Source organism: Rhincodon typus, chromosome 1, assembly GCF_021869965.1.
Source record: "Rhincodon typus isolate 14 chromosome 1, sRhiTyp1.1, whole genome shotgun sequence".
Lineage (NCBI taxonomy): Eukaryota > Metazoa > Chordata > Chondrichthyes > Orectolobiformes > Rhincodontidae > Rhincodon > Rhincodon typus.
Window position 1 is genome coordinate 66998085 of NC_063332.1, and position 16766 is coordinate 67014850.

Here is a 16766-nt window from a genome sequence, read left to right on the forward strand (position 1 = left end):
AATATGACTAATGTACAAAGGTGAAAAACGAGAGAAGGTCAGAAGGGCTAGCATTTTTCCCAGCTTATTTTGTGTGAAGATCTCATCAATCATGCTCAAGTAACTTTAATCATTTTCACAAAGGCAGCTGCCAGCTAGGCAGACCCCAAGTACCCTGGCAGCTACTCCACTCACAATAACACTCTACACCCACTGAAACACAAACACCTTCGAGAGGTCCTTACAGCTCAAAAAAGCAAGCAGGAATATGGTGACAGAATCAGGATAAATATAGAGCGTGAAATTGCTGACTTGGCTTGATTCAGCTAAAAGTTGGACTGATCTGATATTGCTTTTGTCTCCTACTCATTTTCACCTTTCTACATTGTTACTGAAAGAGAAAGGAAACAGTCCAAACCTCTCCAACTCCAAATAAGGGAAAATTCTATTTTGACTCAGACAGTTTGCACAGTGTACTAGTTTAAAATGGAATTGACCTGTTGCCTTGGTTCTGCTTTCACAATGAAATAGTCAAAATTATCTCTCCCACTTTTGTTTACAGCGATTTTCATGGGTAAGTCTGATACAGTGTAAAAATTAGTATATGGAGATTGCCATCATACATGGCTACCTCTTCAATTGAGTGCATAAAGAAATTGCAGGAGGTTAATCTGTTATCTTTGTCTTAACAGTTTTAAAATTTCTATCTGATATCGATTAAGTGATTTGTTTCCTAAAACGTGCATGGACCTTATTAACTGTAACAGAAATGCTTTACAATGAGCAGTTGAAACACATACCATCATTAAGTACTTCAACCAAGATCAAATAAAATTAAGAAATTTCATGTCTGGTCTCATAATCCTAAACTCCACTTTCCTGCCTTATCTCCATACTGATTCTTGTTTCACTTACTGATTGAAAATCAATTTCAGCTTTGAATATACTTAACGACTTAACCTCAACAGCCTCCGTGGTAAAGAATTCCACAGATTCACAATCCTCTCAGAGAAGAAACTCATCTTTACCTTAAGTGTTCAACCCCTTATTATGAGATTCAGCCCTCTGGTCCTCAACTCTCCCACAAGGGGAAACAATCAATCCACATCCACTCCGTCAAGTTCCCACCGATTTTGTTTGTTTCACAAAGTTTGCCTGTCATTCTTCAATGTTCCAATGAGTATAGGCCCAACCTAATCAAACTCTCCTCATCAGACACGTCCTCCATACCTGTAACCAGAGTAGTGAATCTTCTCTGGACTGCCTCCAATGCCAATAAAGCTTTCCTTAGATAAAGGATCCAAAATTGTTGACAGTATTCCAGCTGTGGTCTGACTAGTACCTTGTACAGTTTTAGCAAAACCTCCCTAATTTTATACTCCATATCCTTTGAAATGAAGGCCAACAGTTCATTTTCTTTCCCTGTTATGTGCTGAATTTAGATGCTAGCTTTTTCATGGATGAGGACTTCCAAATCCCTTTTCTGTAGCTTTCGGCAGTTGTTCCCTGTCAAAGTAGTATTCAGCTCCTCTATTCTTTCTGCCAAAGTGCATAACCTCACATTTCCACACATTATATTCTAACTTCCAAGCTTTTCCTATTCACTTACCTTGTCTATATCCCTCTGCACACTTTGTTTCAACCTCACCACTTGCCCCCACCCCAACCCCCACCACCTACACCTGTTGCAAATATGAGAATATGAATCACTCAACTGTTTATCTTTAGGAAAATGAGATTTGATGTACTTTTGTGTGAAAGCTTTGAGTTTAGAAAGGGTACTTACCCCCTTTTCGATAGTTCCTGTCTGACACAGGGTACCTTCAGCTGCAGGAATGCTATTGGTCACGCAACGATTACTCTTACTGAGGCACCAGAGCTCTCTGCACACTTCCTAGGAAAGAATGCAGTAGCAAGTTGATCAGAATAATATTTATTTTTTTAACAATTGTAGTCACATTTATTTTGTTTTTGAGACCACCAGCTTTTAATGAGCAAGTCTTGAGTAACTATCGATACCACCAATCTAAATTTGGCAGATTAAATTCAGCAGCCAGCAAGACCTGATGTTAAAGGTCAGCCTGAACACCATTGGCTTTCAGAGTTTATGCATGCAAAGATTTGGACTCAAATTTCACCACACAATCTGACAGTAAGGCGCAGTATTATGAAAACAGCACTGATAAACTGGGCACAAACCAATTACATTGCTGAACGGATCATGGAATTTATGGCATAAGTGAGGGATACGCAAAACTCCTAAACATAATGATTGTCCACAATCTTTTACTCCAATCTATTAAACCCTCCACCTGAACAAGTCTGTCCTCACAAAACCACTCACACTCACAAATGTGACTATGCGACAACTGAGATTGTTTAGGGGAACGTGTGATAACATTATATCCAACACAATAGTGGCAAAATTGTTGCAATACTGAGTACAGTTTTGGTGCAACTTCCAGGTTTTGCCTAAGGAGAACACTAAATGCCTCATGCATACTGAAGTCATTACTATGCCATTAATTCCGACTGATCTGAAGCACAGGTCCTGCAACACACAGTGCATGCATCTGAAACCCAATCAAAAGGGCGACACACTGAATCCCTGAATGTTTCAAACAACGCAACTGATGATGATGTCAAGCTGTTGCTGATGTCAGGATGCCAACACTTTATGAAAACAGATGGGTCAGCATGTCACCACCAGCTGTGAGTTCAATGGTTATTTTGAAAGTTAAGGTTAAGCTGTAATCAATGTTAAAAGTAGGATAGCAATATGGTAATTACACTTCATGAAAGCAGGTTGTAATAGCAACAACTTCATTCTGGAGTTTAAACAATAATCATAGGGAGTATTCCATGTTATCGTTTAGAGGATAGTATAAAAATCTACCCTTCCTTTGTATGACTCTGCATTATGTTGATAAAGCAAAAACAATACTTGTTGAAAGCTTTGCTTCAATAGTCTCTTGCATCTATAGACCTTACATCAATAGCCCTAGCCAAACTGTTTTAGCTGAACTACAACACTGGCATCTACCCGTTGACATACAAAATTGCCCAGATATATGTCATTTGCAGAAAGCAGGACAAATCCACCCCAGTCAATTACTGGCCTAGCAACAAACACCAATCAACAGCAAAATGGTGGAAGGAGTTGTCAACAGTGCTAAGAACCAGCATTTCCTCAGCAATAAACTGCTCACTGACGCACAGTTTAGGTTCTGCCAAGGCCGCTCAGCTTCTGACCTTATTACAGCCTTGGTTCAAACATGGACAAAAAAGCTGAATTCCAGAGATGAAGTGAGAGTGACAGCCCTTGACATCAAGGTCAGTTTGACAGTGTGTGACATCAAGGAGCCCTGGCAAAACAAGAATCAGGGAATACTCACAGCTGGTTGGAGTTATTTCTGGTAGAAAGGAAAATGGTTACGGTTTTTGGAGGTCAGTTATCTCAGTCCAAAGATATCTCTGCAGGAGTTCCTCAGGGTCATGTTCTAAGCTCAACCATCTTCAGCTGCTTTAGCAATGACCTTCCCTCCGTCATAAGGTCAGAAGTGGGATGTTCATTGATGGACAGCTGCTGCATATTGAATACAATCATTGCCTAAAGATATACTTTTCTTTTATGAATATAGGGAAAAGCTAGGCACATAATTGCTATTTTCTGGCATTAATATACAGACTTAACATTGCCTAGTACAGCCAATGCTAAGTCATGACAGTGTAAATTCTAAAACAGCTAAACACAATGAGCCTTGGAAAGCTTGACTTAGAACTGCAAAGTGTTGAGCTGAGAACTATGAATTTGGGTAAACCATTAACCTAGACTGTTAATGGTTATCACAACAGACGCTGACTTCTATATTGTGTTAATAGTGAACGCTGATGCTATATGTTACACAGCTGTCTAAATAAAAGGCCGGGTGATAATTGCGGCTTCCTTTTTCCAGTTTAATGTTGCTCTGCTCAAAACGTAATAAAATGTAAGAATCATAAGTAGATGTTTTGCAATGGTTGCTTGTTCAAACTGGGGAGGCAATGGCCTAGTGGCATTATCACTGGACTGTTAATCCAGAGGCCCAGGTAACATTCGGGAGGCCAGGTTTGAATCCTGCCATGGCAGATGGTAAAGATGGAATTCAATAAGAATCTGGAATTAAGAGTCTAATGATGACCATGAACCCGGTAAAACCCATCTGCTTCACTAATGTCCTTTAGGGAAGGAAACTTCCATCCTTACCTGGTCTGACCTACAAGTGATTCCAGACCCACAGCAATGTGGTCGACTCTTAACTGCTCTCTGGGCAATTAGGAATGGACAACAAATGCTAAATCTCCTCCTTTCAGGTGATAGATAACACAAGCCTCCAAAGACTAACAGGTGCCGATGCCCCCTCTGGTTTCTTTGCCCCATCCCTTCCCTCCCATTTCATCCCTTCTTCCAACCTCACCTCTTGGCATGTATCCAATTTACCTTTTAACCTTTCCCTCTCTGATGCTGAATGATCTGTGCTGAATAAAGTTCTTAGCTTTATCTCTTTATGCTCCACCTCAATGAATTTTGGGAACGACATGAATTAACTTTTTTTCTGTCCGTGCCCACTTCTTTGGACAGCAGTATTCTCCCCACACAGACCCATCTCCAGTAGTTCCCCCTTTACCTGGACCCCTTCATCTAGCCTCTTACTTTTACTTGATTACTTCATTGAGAACTGCTGATGTGACATCAGCCATCTTAATTTCTCTGCTCTTCTCACCCACTCCAAACTGTCTCCTCTGAACTTGCTGCACTCTATTCTCTTAGGTCTAACCCTGGCTTTGTTATCAAGCCTGTCAATAAATGTCGTATTGTTGCTGTCTGGCATGCTGTCATCTACTTGGCAGAGGCTGATCACCAGATCTCAGACACTTTCTCCTATCTCCCTCTGGATCACGACCCAACCATTTTAGAACAGGCTTTTGTTTCCAGGACTGTGACTGAATTCATCTCCTCTGGAAAGCTTCCCAGCTCATAGACCACAACCCCACATAGCCTGCTTCTACCTCCTTCCCGCAATCTATAAATAGAACTGCCCTGGCAGACCTATTGTTTCAGCCTGTTCCTGTCCCACTGAAATTATTTCTTCTTATCTTGAGTTTATCTTTTCCCCCTTTGCTTCCTCTCTTCCCACTTACATTTGTGATTCTTCTGACACTTTTCACAATTTCCACTTTCTCGCTTTGGGAGCCTCCTCTTCAACAATCCCCCTACATGTCCATCCCCTATCAGGATGGTCTAAAGGTTCTCTGCTTGCTCCTTGAAATGAGGCCTGACAGACCCTATCCACCACCACCCTTCATCACCTGGCTATGCTTGTGCTCATTTTGAACAACTTCTTTAACTCATTCCACTTTCTCCAAGTGGGTTTGGCCATGGGTACCCACATGGGTCCCAATTGTGCCTGTTTCTTTGTGGGCTATGTGGAAATTTCTTGCTGAAGTCCTACTCAGGCTCCCACCCAATGTCATTGGTGCTGCTTCCTGCTCTTGTTCAGAATTGAAAAAAATGAATCTGCTTTGCCTCTAGTTTCCATCATTCTCTCACCTTCACCTGGTCCATTTTTGACTCTTCCCTTCCTTGACTCCACTGATTCCTTTCTGGGGATAGGGTCTCCACCAATATCCATTACAAACCCATCAACACCAGCAGTTACCTTCACTTCCTCATAGCCTATTTCCTGCCCCAGTCTCCCAGCTTCTGTCTCCACCGCATCTGTTCTGACGATACCACGTTCCATTGGGATGTCTCTGAGATGTCCTCTTTTTTCCTTAAATGAAGAATCCCCCTCCACATGGCCTTCAGTCATGACTAACTCATTTCCCACTCTTCTGCCCTCATCCCTCTCCCTCTGTCCCTGAAGAAAGATTGGGATCTCTTGGCTTGCCCCCACGAGTTATCGCAAACAAAGGATCATTTTTTTGCTATTTCCATCACCTCCAGTCACAACCAAACTTCCACTGCTAGCTTTCCACAGGGGCTGTTCTCTCTGCAACATCCTCCTCCACTAGTCCCATCACTCAACCAGTATCCCTACGGTATCTGCTCATGTTATCACAGAAGGTGTAACACTTGCATTTTCATCTCCTCCCTCCTCACTGCCCAAGGCCCAAAATACATGTTCCAAATAAACCAGGGTTTAAATTGTACTTCTTTCAATCTAGTCTACTGTATTCACAGCTTATAATGCAGTTTCCTTCACGCTGTTGATACCAAATGCATACTGGGTGACCACTTTGCACAGCATCTCTGCTTTGTCTATAAGAATAACGCCCACCTCCCCAGTTGCCTGCTACTTCAATAGACCATTTTTCTCCCATGCTGGGCCTGCTATCATGTTCCAACACTGGAGGAATGACAGCTTGTTTTCTGCTTAGGCACTTTACAGCCCCTAGGAGACAACAATGAATTGAACAATTTCAGAACACGACTCTGTCTCCATCTTGATTATAATCCCCACCCCCACCTCTCACAAATGGCACAAACTTTGTCTTGTTGTCCAGTTGGCTTTACTCTCAGCATTCGGGGTGGGTGGGCTCGATGGATACAAAACTGGCTTGGTGATAGAAGACAGAGGGTAGCGATGGAAGGGTGTTTTTCAGAACAGAGACTAGTAACTAGTGGTATTCACAGGGATCAGTCTTAGGTCCTCTGTTGTTTGCAGTTTCCATAAATGATCTGGAAGAAATGTGGGTGGTCTGATTAGTATGTTTGCAGATAACATGAAGATTGGTGGAGTTGCTGATAGTACCGACGATTGTCGAAGGATGCAACAGGATATAGATAGATTGGTGACTTGGGCACAGATGGAGTTTAATCCAAACAAGTGCGAGGTGATGCATTTTGGAGGATCAAATTTAGCTGTGAATTGTACTGTTAATGGTAGAACCCTTAGGAACATTAACAATCAGACAGATCTGGGCATGCAGGTCCACAGTTCCCTAAAAGTGGCAACACAGGTGGCCAAAGTGATTAAGAAGGCATATGGCATATTTGAACTTCAGGGGCATGGAGTACAAGAGTTGGCAAACCATGTTGCAGCTATATAAAACCCTTGTGAGGCCGCATTTGGAGTATTGTTTCTTTATTTATTCATTCACGGGATGAGGGCATCGCTGGCTAGGCAGCATTTATTGCCCATCCCTAATTGCCCAGAGGGCAGTTAAGAGTCAACCACGTTGCTGTGGGTCTAGAATCACATGTAGGCCAGACCAGGTAAGGATGGCAGTTTCCTTCCCTAAAGGACATTAGTGAACCAGATGGGTTTTTCCAATAATTGACAGTGGATTCATGGTCATCATTAGATTCTTAATTCCAGATATTTATTGAATTCAAATTCCACCATCTGCCGTGGCAGGATTCGAACCCAAGTCCCCAGTACATTATCTGGGTCTCTGGATTAACAGTCCAGCAATAATACCATCAGGCCATCGCCTCCCCCAGTTTGCAGTTTTTGGTTGCCACATTACCAGAAGGATGTGGAAGCTTTGGAGAGGGTGCAGAGAACGTTCACCAGGATGTTGCCTGTCTTGAGGGCATTGACTATGAGGAAAGGTTAAAAAGACTAGGATTGTTTTCACTGGAAAGATGGCGGCTGAGAGGAGACCTGATAGAGGTCTATAAAATTATGAGAGGCATAGATAGGGTGGACAGTCAGAAGCTTTTTTTCCCAGGGTTGAAGTTTCAATTACAAGGGGACACAGGTTCAAGGTGAGAGGGCAAAAGTTTAGGGGAGATGTGCGAGGGAAGTTTTTCACGCAAAGAGTGGTAAGAGCCTGGTATGCACTGCCAGAGGAGGTAGTGGAAACTGGCACGTTGGCGACATTTAAGAGGCATCTAGATGGTTACATAAATAGGGAGGGAATAGTGGAATATGGACCAAATAAGGGCAGAAGATTTGTTTTTAGTTTAGTCAGGGCATGATGATTGGCACATGCTTGGAAGGCCGAAGGGCCTGCTCCTGTGCTGTACTTCTCTCTCTCTCTCTCTCAACAAACCTATTTTCTCCTTTACACACCTATCATTTACACCTATTTCACATCTCAATTCTCCCTCTACCACCATGTGTCTCCCTTTGTCTTTTGTCCTGGTCACCCTCACCATCTATTCTGTTCATTCCTCCTCTGTCAACAACATAAAATCCATCATTTCCCAGCCCCTTTTTATTTCTGAATAAGTCAAATCAGACTCGAAACATTAACTCACCTCCTCTCTCCACCGATGTTGCCAGACCTGATGAGTTCTCCAGCATTTTCTGTTTTTGTTTCATATTTTCAGCATCTGCAGCATTTTGCTTTTATAACAGTCAATAAAGCCATAATTGCAATGGGAAAGTTCTGAAATTTGAGTTATTGCTACCCAGAATAAATTTGCTAACAAAAAAGGAAGTAAAGTATCTCATGGAAAGAGCATTCTGCACCATTTGCCACCCCTCAGAAGCTGAAGCAGACCATACACTTGGGCAGCATCCAAGCTTGGGATGATAAATGGCAGGTAATATTTGCGCCATACAAATGCCAAGCAATGATCATCTCCAACAAGATAGAATCTAATCAACTCCTTTTTATGTTCAATGGTATAACAATCATTGAAGTCTCCACTATCAACGTCCTGGGGATTATGATCCTGAAGAACATAACTAGAGGCCATCAATATAAAACTGTCTCTGAGAAATCCAACAAGGAATTCAGAAGAAACTTGCTTAATCAAAGAATGGTAAGAAAGTAGTACTCATCGGAAAGAGAGCTGGACTAGCCATTTAAATACTGTGATTACAAGAATAGGTCAGAGGCTAGGAATATTGTAATTTATCTTCTGTTTCTCCAATGCCTGTCCACCATCTACAAGACACAGGAGCGTGATGGAATGCTCCTCATTTGTTTGGCAGCTCCAACAACACTCAAGAAGCTTGACACCATCCAGGACCAAGCAGCCCACTTGATTGACACTCTATCTACCACTATCAACATTCAGTCCCTTCACCATCATTGCATTGTGGCAAATATGTGCACGATATAAAAATTGCATTGCAGTAACTCACAGAGTAGCCTTTGACAGCACCTTCCAAATTCACAACCTACATCACATACAACGGCAAGTGCAACATGGGAACACCAGTATCAACGAAATCCCATCCAAGCCACACACTATCCTGAGTTACAGCTATATAATGATTCCTTTACCGTCATTGGGTAAAAATTTTGGAGCTCCCTTACTAACAGCACTGTGAGAATATCTACCTCCCAAGGTTTGTAGCACTTCAAGAAGGCAGCACCTCTCAAGGGTTGGGCACGAAGTACTGGTCTAGTCAGCAACACTCACATCCTGTGAACAAGTATAAAATATTTCTATTTACAGAGCACTTTTAAGCATTCTACAGTGCTTCACAGTGGCAATATCAAACAAAAGCTGTGTCAAAACAATGGGTGGATAATACATAAACAGTACTTTGTCCAAGTGTGCTAACCATGTTATAAAAAAAGATTTAGAGGTACTGGAGAGGGTGCAAATGAGATTTGCCACGATGACACAAAGACATGTGCAGGAAAGGATTAACAGTCTGGAAGAAGTTTTCTTGGAAAAAGACTGAGGGCTAACCTAATAGAGATCTTGCAAAGGATTAGAGTGGATGTATAGAAAATGTCTCCTTTTCAGATGAAAAGCATAACTACAGGCCATCAAAATTAAAGTCTCCAAGAAATCCAATAGGGAATTCAGAAGAAACTTGGTTTCTCAAAGTATGGTGAGAAGGTGTTACTCATTACCACAGGGAGCAGTTGAAGCAAATAACATTGATGCATTTAAGGGGACTCAGACAAGTATATGAGGGAGAAGGATTGATGGCTACAACATCAGATTTAGAGGAGGAAAAATGGAAGGAGTCTCGAGTAGACAAAAATGAAGTGATTAGGCCAAAAGTGCTAATTCTGTGCTGTATATCCATGTAATCCTATGTAAAATTAAAGATCAAGTCACACAAGGATTCATTAGGGCAAATAATCCAAAACTTTATCAAAACGTTTGGTTGTATGGAGAAATTTGGAGGATGCAGTTTTAGAGGTGGAGAGATTCAGCGAGGGCATAGCAAAACTAAGGGCCTCTGCAGCTGAACGCACAACCACCATTGGTGAACCAATCAGGACGTGAAAAAAGTTGCAATTTAGGGGTACAGAATATCTCACAGCATTGTAGGAATTTACAGAAAAGGGCAAGGCTATAAGGCAAACCCATGGGTTTGAATTTTAATATCAAGGCAGTTGAGGTACAGGCAATAGACTTGTAGCTTACCTTAAGCTTACGGAAGGTGGAAGGTGGGATGTCAGCGAGAAGGGCAAAGGAAAAGTTAAGTCTAGAAATAACAAAGGTCACAAAGACAAAACAGCTTCAGCAGATAATTTCAGGTGAGGGGGAAATCAGGTGCTGTTTCAGATGTGGAAATTATTATCCACAAAATACAACTGAATTGTCGCAAATGAGTAAGCTAAAGGATCCATTTATTATGGAGAAAAAACCTAAAATAAGCAAAGCTATTTGCAAAATGGTATCACTTTCGATTATGATTAAAATGTTGCACCATTGGAGTCTGAAATACATCTGTCATTCCGTATAATCCTGCAGAAAGCACTGACTTCAAAATGCGCACATCTTTAAGTTAACTTCCTTATATGTATAGCTCAGTATGAAGAGCTACAGAGGGTTGCATTTTTATCCTTTTTTGCTCATGCTGTTCCTATCTCATGATGTGAAAAAGCTTTGAAAAATTCCATTTACAGCAACAAATTTTATTCTTCATTAAATACGATGTACTGCGAATCTTATTTTAACAACAGTTGAGTTACAGCACGATGTAGGGCATCATACCATCTGTCTGCAGCACCTGAACTTTACATTTATATTTACGGTTTCCTGGCAGCCGGCATTGAACATTCAGTTATTTCTCATAGCTCAAGCCTGTAAAGCTGCATTCACTTGAATGCATTAATTAAAGAACTATGGTCTTTCTAACAGACTCACAATTTTAATTGCTACAAAAATAAACAAATGCAGTATAATCGTTAATTTTTATTCTACTGTCATTTCTTTTACGCTTTATTGGTTTTTCTGATTCAAGCAGCATTCCCTGACCAAAAGGGGAGGCAATTTCTTTACAAGCATCTGTGAGGACATCTATAACAGCAGCATAGATTGTGCCTCATTCGCAAAAGAGATGGGCATAAATTGAACTTAGTGCCTCTCTTTCATCTCATAATAATGACAGAAGGTAAGCACAACAAACCAAAATCTTCCAAGCATAGTATATCTGAACAGGGATTCCCAAACTTTTGGCTTCTGACACTTCCCCTTTGACCCACCTTACTGTCTGGTGTTATGAAAATTCTGCAGCTTCTCTGTAACACATACTTTTGTTTAAAAAAATCATTTCTGCATTTATTTAGCATTATTTTTATTTTGCTTACATAATACAAAACTTCCTAAATAGAGACATAGAGATATACAGTAAGGAAACAGCCCCTTCGGTCCAACTTGTCCATGCTGACCAGATATCCTGAATAAATCTAGTCCCATCTGCCAGCATTTGGCCCATATCCCTCTAAACCCTTCCTATTCATGTACCATCCAGATGCCTTTTAAATGCTGTAATTGTACCATGCTTCACCACTTCCTCTAGCAGATCATTCCATACATGTACCACGCTCTGCGTGAAAAAAATGCCCCTTAGGTCCCTTTTAAATCTTCCCCCTCTCACCTTAAACTTATGCCCTCTAGTTTTGGACTCCCCCATCCCAGGGAAAAGACCTTATCTATTTACCCTATCTATGCCCCTCATGATTTTATAAACCTCCATAAAGTCACCCCTGTCTCTGATGCTCCAGGGAAAATAGTCCCAACCTATTCAGGGTCACCTTCTAGCTCAAATCCTCCAACCCTGGAAGATCCTTGTAAATCTTTTCTGAACCCTTTCAAGTTTCACAACATCCTTCCTATAGCAGGGTGACCAGAATTGCACACAATATTCCAAAAGTGGCCTAACCGATGTCTTGTACAGCCACAACATGACCTCCCAACTCCTATGCTCAATGCACTATCCAATAAAGGCAAGCATGCCATATGCCCTCTTCACTATCCTACCTACGGGTAGCATGGTGGCTCAGTGGTCAGCACTGCTGCCTCACAGTATCAGGGACCTGGGTTCGATTCAACCCTTGGGTGACCGTCTGTGTGGAGTTTGCATGTTCTCCCTGTGTCTGCGTGGGCCTCCACCGGGTGCTCTGGTTTCCTCCCACAGTCCAAAGATATGCACATTAGATGAATTGGCCATGCTAAATTGCCCGTTGTATTCAGGGATGTGCAGGTTAGGTGGGTTAGCCATGGGAAATGCAGGGCTACAGGGGGTGGGTAGGGGATGGGTCTGGTTGGGGTGCTCTTTGGAGGTCTGGTGTGGACCAGTTGGGCCAAATGGCATATTTCCACACTGTAGGGATTCTACGATTCTATCTGTGACTCCACTCTCAAGGAACTATGAACCTGCACTCCAAGGTGAATTTTAAATATGTATTGTATATTATTGTGTGCACTTGCAATGATTTTTCCTGACTTTTAGAATTTATCTAGATCTCTATGCTTTTATTTTTTTCAGTTTAGGTGAGAGTGGTACAGCATTGGTGAAGTTGGCATGCAATCACTGGAGTTATTAATCTGTGTATAAGGTTAATAGACTGACATTGGTAGTTTGGTGCTAATGTTGCTGGATGATGAGGTTGAGACTATCTTCGTATTTTGTAAAGCTCTGTTTGACTTGTTAAGCTGTTGCTAAGTTGGCAGAGTTACAGTAAAGTTTATAAAAATCATTGGAGCTGAGAGAGAGTTCTGTTCAGACTGATCGTGTTGACGTCTAATATCAGTTCTCACTTCTCCTCTTGTCCAATACTGATTAACAGAGCAGAGCACATACAGTCACTCAAGGTGACATCTTAACACAGCGGAACGAGATGCCATTCAGCAATGTTCCAATGACAGCCTAATTATTTTGGCAAACCTCTTGAAATATTTTGAGCAGCCATAGACCTTGATTGAGTGCTCATGCTTGAGAACACTACCAGGTCTTCACTTAGAAAACATAACTGGCGAATGGGGCTAGATTAATTTAGGATATCTGGTTGGCATGGACGAATTGGACTGAAGGGTCCGTTTCCATGCTGTACAGCTCTATGACTCTATGACTCTAAAACTGTGCAGTCACATCAGTAGTCCCACCTTTAAATGCCCTCTGAAGGAGTATATAAATCACTTGGTTCAAGGGTAATGAAGGATGGGCAACAATTCCTGACCTTACCAACAATGTCAAAATCTCACCAAACAATAAAAATAATTAGACACCAAGTGAGCAGCTGCAAATTACTTTGTTTCAAGCCCAATGCTACCCTTTCTCAGAAGTGAAAGGATTAGAAAATTGTGAATTTTGTGCTAGACCGGCAGGGATGGGGAGGAGATGCTAGCAGAAATGATTCCGACGGTTCCCACAGCCAAAGATAAAGAAGCTGCTAACAGTGGTGAAGGGAAGATAGAATGTAGCAAGGGTGTCAATGAAGGTGTGACAAGGAGAAAATGGGTCCAATTTGCTGACAGCAAAGTCACCAAAACAGAGACAAGATGTGCGTCTGTGTGTGTGTGTTTATATTTGTGCCTGTGTGTGTGTGTGTCTGTGTGTGTGTATCTCTGTATTTCAATGCATCTGTGTGTATGTGCGTGTCTTTTTGTGTGTGTCTGTTTGTGCGTGTGTGTATCTCTGTGCATGTGAGTGTGTATGTGTATGTGCGTGTGTCTTTCGTGTGTGTCTATTTGTGTATGTATGTATCTCTGTGCATGTGAGTGTGTGTGGGTATTGCTGTGTGCGTGCGCATGTATGTGTTTGTGTGTGTGAGCATGCATGTACCTCTGTGTGCATGCGTTTTTGAGTGTGCGTGTTTGTGTGTGTATATGCCTCTGTGTGTGTATAGAAGTCATGTTGTGGAATTCAATGTTGAGTCCTAGAGGCTGTAAGGTGCCTAAGCAGAAAGTGAAGTATTATTCCTACAGCTTGTGTCACACTTTGCTGAAACACTGCAGTTGGCCAAAGAATCCAACTTGCTGCACTGAAGGACGGCAGAACGCCGATATCTTATCATCATTCTTTACATAATAAGATTGCAGACAGACGATTTCTTGATTATTGAGATATTAAACAAAGTTTTCAAATAATTCTCAACAAAGAGAGAAAGCAGAAATGTCAATCAGCCTTAGTTTTTGACTAAGTGCAGGCTAAGCCCATCTCCACAGGGAGCGAGGAAAGTTCACAGCACAAGCTGTTGATGTTCCAGGTCATGTTCACTACAGGACAATGACCTTTTTAGCTCAGAACACAGAAAGAAATGATAGCTGAATGAAAATTAATTACAGTCAAGCTCAGTGAGTGAATATAAGCTGAATATTCCCATTTTCAGTCAAAGTATTTTTATGAGTGAGATTCAAAATGCCTAGTCAATGAGGTCCAAGATAACTTTCCTCACACAATTCTTCTGCTCTTTAACTCATTAGTTATGCAACTTGACATGGGCTCCCTTCTTGGGGAAATTACGTGGCAGTAACGCTCATCATTGCTAGAACCCGTGATGTTCAAGGTACTGGTGTTGTAGTTAAAGCCCAGATGCACATCACTGCAGACACAGTGAGCCAAGAACTGCCCCTCACATTGTGCTGCTCGAACACTACACTCAAGACATGGCCCCAGAGGTAGGGAAAGCTCACTTCCAGCTTTTCAAGCAGGGACCTGGAGGATAATACAATAGGGAGGAGGGCAGTCCTTTCCAAATGGACTGTCACAGGATGCCACATCATCCGACCAAGCCAGTCTGGACACGGATAATGGCTCAGGCTAGTGCAGGAAGAAGGTCAATGATTTTCATTGTTCCACTGAGATAAGAACCATTATCTTCTCTCTGCTACCTCATACTCACAAAGCCACTATTCACTCTAACTCTGTCACTGTGTATGCTTCTCATCAAGGCTTGTGGACAACATCCAAGGTCCAAAGTCCAAAGTTGGTGAGGACGTCAGATTCCTCACTCCGACTGAGGAGAAAATTCTGGATTTGGCCAGAGAACACCACAAGTGTTTACATGGGAATGAAGTGACCATGATGGGCAACCAATTCAGTAAGCTTCATGGTGTTATACTGTGCTGCTCCCCCATTAACACCACCACTAGGTCATTATTCATCTGCACAGGCTTTAATCTGTCCCCGACAACTACTTCCCTCTCCTGTTATCCAGGCACCAGTAACATGGAGTAAACCTCTCCATGAAGACCAGCGCTGGAGGAGCTCCGCTGTACCTGCATTTCTGAGGTGGAAGGTATTGAACTCTTAGAGCATGTATCAACAAGGATTTCAACTGCACCCCATCCAGCTCACAGGGCTGACTTCCTACATTAGACTCAGGAGCATAATGTGGTGAACAAATACTGGCACATCCCCCAAGCCAGTCAAGGAAGAAATGCCCGGGTCTTTTAGGAGGGGACTGCCAGAGGCCAGGCATCCGCTCAGCCCCTGGCAGGAGATGAACCCTGCTCTTGGTATTAGTGACTCCGAAAAACTGCAGAGACAGGAACATGAACAGCAGGTACGTTTGTCAGAGGCAGACGGTGAGCTGGATCGAAGGATGGAGGAGCCCATCAATGTTATCGTGCCTGTGCTGGCTCTGGTATGTGTGCATTTGGTCATCTCCATGGGCAACAGTCATGAAATACCAGGAGCATCTGGCAGACATACTCACAGACCTGTACTCTCTCCATAGGTGCTCAACATCACCAGCACGATGAGAGGGGATCAAGGCACCTTGACCTCTCTCCAGGGGGCACTTCCTCTCAGGGAGATAGAGTGATGCAAGCAGGCACCCACAGGGAGAAGGGCCCATATAACAGAAGCTTTATTTCAGTATGCCCTCGAGGGTCCCGGTCCGTTCATCTCACCTGTGCCTGTCATTCTAAAGCCTGTAAAAATCCAAGCTGGGGAGGATGTGTCTTTATCTGGGCAGGAAACTCTCAGCAGGCCGAGGTCCTTTAGGTCCAAGAAATGAGCACCCAGGTTTTCTGGGGCCATCAGGATGAACATAGAGCAGGTTCCCACCAATCCAACCGTGCTTAGAAATAGTGACAGGCAGAGGACAAAGAAAAATTACTGAGGGCACATAGGTGGCACAGCTGAAATTTCATTATGGGTGAAACATCAACGTTTCACTTTTGTAAAGATATCCTCAGCTTCAGTGTGAAATGTATGCTGCAGTACAATATTCACGGTTGGACCTGGTAAGGTCACACCCACATGAGCAGCCCCATCAAATATCCCAAGGCTGAAAGAAGTTGTAATGGCGAAGCATTACTCATCTCCCACAAGCAACTGACTCCTGACATCAGTCTGAGCAGTGACAGCAGAGCGAAGGAGAGCGAACCTGGGGGTGAACAGCAGGATAAATACCTGAGGAACAGCGTCAGTCAGAGTGAACCTGGGGGTGAACAGCGGGATAAGTACCTGAGGAACGGCGTCAGTCAGAGCAAACCTGGCGGTGAACAGCGGGATAAATACCTGAGGAACGGCGTCAGTCAGAGTGAATCTGGGGGTGAACAGCGGGATAAGTACCTGAGGAATGGCGTCAGTCAGAGCAAACCTGGGGGTGAACAGCGGGATAAATACCTGAGGAACGGCGTCAGT

General features: G+C 42.7%; 1 protein-coding gene across 1 annotated transcript in view; it reads right to left on the minus strand.

The window, feature by feature from the left end:
- Nucleotides 1-16766, minus strand: part of adamts6 (ADAM metallopeptidase with thrombospondin type 1 motif, 6) — a 304519-nt gene that overhangs the window by 128711 nt on the left and 159042 nt on the right. The window contains exon 11 of the mRNA XM_048598741.1: nucleotides 1766-1873. Coding sequence (XP_048454698.1) covers nucleotides 1766-1873 — 108 coding nt within the window. The remainder of the gene's footprint in view (nucleotides 1-1765; nucleotides 1874-16766) is intronic.